The sequence below is a fragment of the Quercus suber genome, unplaced genomic scaffold, assembly GCF_002906115.3.
Source record: "Quercus suber isolate HL8 unplaced genomic scaffold, Cork oak 2.0 scaffold_72, whole genome shotgun sequence".
Lineage (NCBI taxonomy): Eukaryota > Viridiplantae > Streptophyta > Magnoliopsida > Fagales > Fagaceae > Quercus > Quercus suber.
The window spans coordinates 898,999-900,988 of record NW_027069537.1 but is presented as its reverse complement, the minus strand read 5'-3'; the positions used below and the strand labels follow the sequence as shown (position 1 = coordinate 900,988).

Sequence of the window (1,990 nt, the reverse complement as noted above, 5' to 3'; positions counted from 1 at the left end):
CATGTCAACATACCCTATTAAAAAAAAGAAACATGTCAAAATAACGGCTCATATAATCCATAATAAATAACGCGTAGCTTAATTGGTTGACCTAGTCATAGCCTGAAAAATTTTCCGTACTTTGACTCCTGATTATTTCAACAAGAAACTGGATTCCCAACATTCCAACCAACGCCTATATATGCCCAAACAAAGCCCCATCAAGACCATACCTAACTGATCACATATCTATATATAACCTTAAACACTTCTTTCAACTTCATCCAAGCCTAAGTTTCAATCTCATTCTTTGTTCTCTAAAACCTTTTCTTATCTTCAATTTACATTCATTCTTATTCTTTTCCACCAAGCCTTACATAGTTTTCTAAACTCACAAAGATTGTATACCATGTCCATGGCTGATGTTCGTGTAAGTCCTAGGCCTGGAGGGTATCCACCAAATGAGGGTATGAAGAGGAGTATCATGTCCTTGGCTAATGAGGATCATCAATTTTTAGAGAGGCCAGAAGGGTATCCATCACCATCAGGTAAAGCAACGGAAGCCTCTACAAGCACAGAAAACCATGCATATTTGGGCTCATACAATGATATGTCCCTATTAGAAAGTGGTCTCCTTCAAACAGATATTGGGGATATGGATGAAAATTACTTTACTTTTCAAGACAAGCTTGGAAAACCAATTGATCCCAGGTTGCTATCTGTGTTGGAATATTTCAGAGAACTCATCGTTCTAAGAGAGGAAGTTTTCAAGAAAATATTTCCCGCAGGGCTTCAAGAGGAAATTGTGGAGTTGCTTAAGAAATTTGGTACAATTATATCCCAAGTAAAATCAGAAAAAATGAAAGTCCGGACCTTGCAAAGGAGTTTGAGCATTGACTCGCCAAGAACACCCTTTAGAAAAGGAGGGGAAGTACCATTGAAGCTCGAGTATTTCAAGGTTAAGACTGTGGTTTTAGATGACCCTGGACAAGGTCAACAAGGTAGCCAATGCAGCCAAAGCAAGTAGTTGTTGTGACAATAATTTTGGTGGTTGAAAAGAAGGCCACTTTACTTAGCAAATTATTGATTATTGAAGATTTGTTTATTTATTTATTTATTTACAAATTGTAAGTAAATAATGGAGTTCATAATTTTAATTTATTCAGTAAAAGAAATTTTATTTTTACTTAATTACTTTTCTGAATATTCTTATTTATTTTTCTGGGAGGATTGTATTATATTATATCTAACACGTGTCTAATTCAATCATGCACTGCGCCTAATTCGGGTGAATTCAATTATCTGCATATAAAGTGGAGGTTTATTGGAAGAGTACCAGAAGTTTATGTTATTAAAGAGGGTTCCTTCCCCTTTCCAATTAGACAAGTTTGTATTGTTTTATTACGGTCAAATTAAAATAAATAAGGACACTATATATATATATATATATATATTCGTAAAAAACAATAAATAAAAAAAATCCAAATATGTACAGATATGAATTTCTATTGGGCTACTAACAATAATATTTTGTTTTTTTGGTAAATTTTAGTAACATACCTTGAGATTTGGAATAATGTCAATAGGTCCAAAACATTTCAAAATACCAACCAATTTAGCCCCTAAACCGAAAAATAATTACAGAGTCCAAAAATAATAATAATAAAAAAAATTAATTAAAGAGCCCAAAAAATAATGGCTGATTGAGCCCTAGCCCACAAATAAATAAATATATGACTGCAAATTACAACCTATTAATCTAACACCCCCCTCAAACTCAAATGCTTTGAAGGAAACATATGAATATATACTAAATAGCGAACGCAAATGGAGGAATAAGAATTCGCAAAAAAAAAAAAAAAAAAAAAAAAAAAAAAAAAAAAAAAAAAAAAAAAAAAAAAAAAAAAAAAAAAAAAAAACCTTCAAGTTGAGAAGAAATAAGAAGCAGAAAATGACACGTTCATGAAAAAAACCAAAAAAAGAAGACAATTATGCAATTTTCTTTCTTCAT

General features: G+C 31.8%; 1 protein-coding gene across 1 annotated transcript; it reads left to right on the top strand.

Moving 5' to 3' along the window:
- Positions 1-388: 388 nt before the first annotated feature.
- Positions 389-1,006, top strand: LOC112008476 (uncharacterized). The gene has a single exon (XM_024040804.1). The coding sequence runs from the start codon at positions 389-391 to the stop codon at positions 1,004-1,006; it is 618 nt and encodes a 205-aa protein (XP_023896572.1).
- Positions 1,007-1,990: the final 984 nt, after the last annotated feature.

Coding starts and splice junctions, on each gene's coding strand:
- LOC112008476 (XM_024040804.1), top strand. CDS start 389: ATGTCCATGGCTGATGTTCGTGTAAGTCCTAGGCCTGGAGGGTATCCA.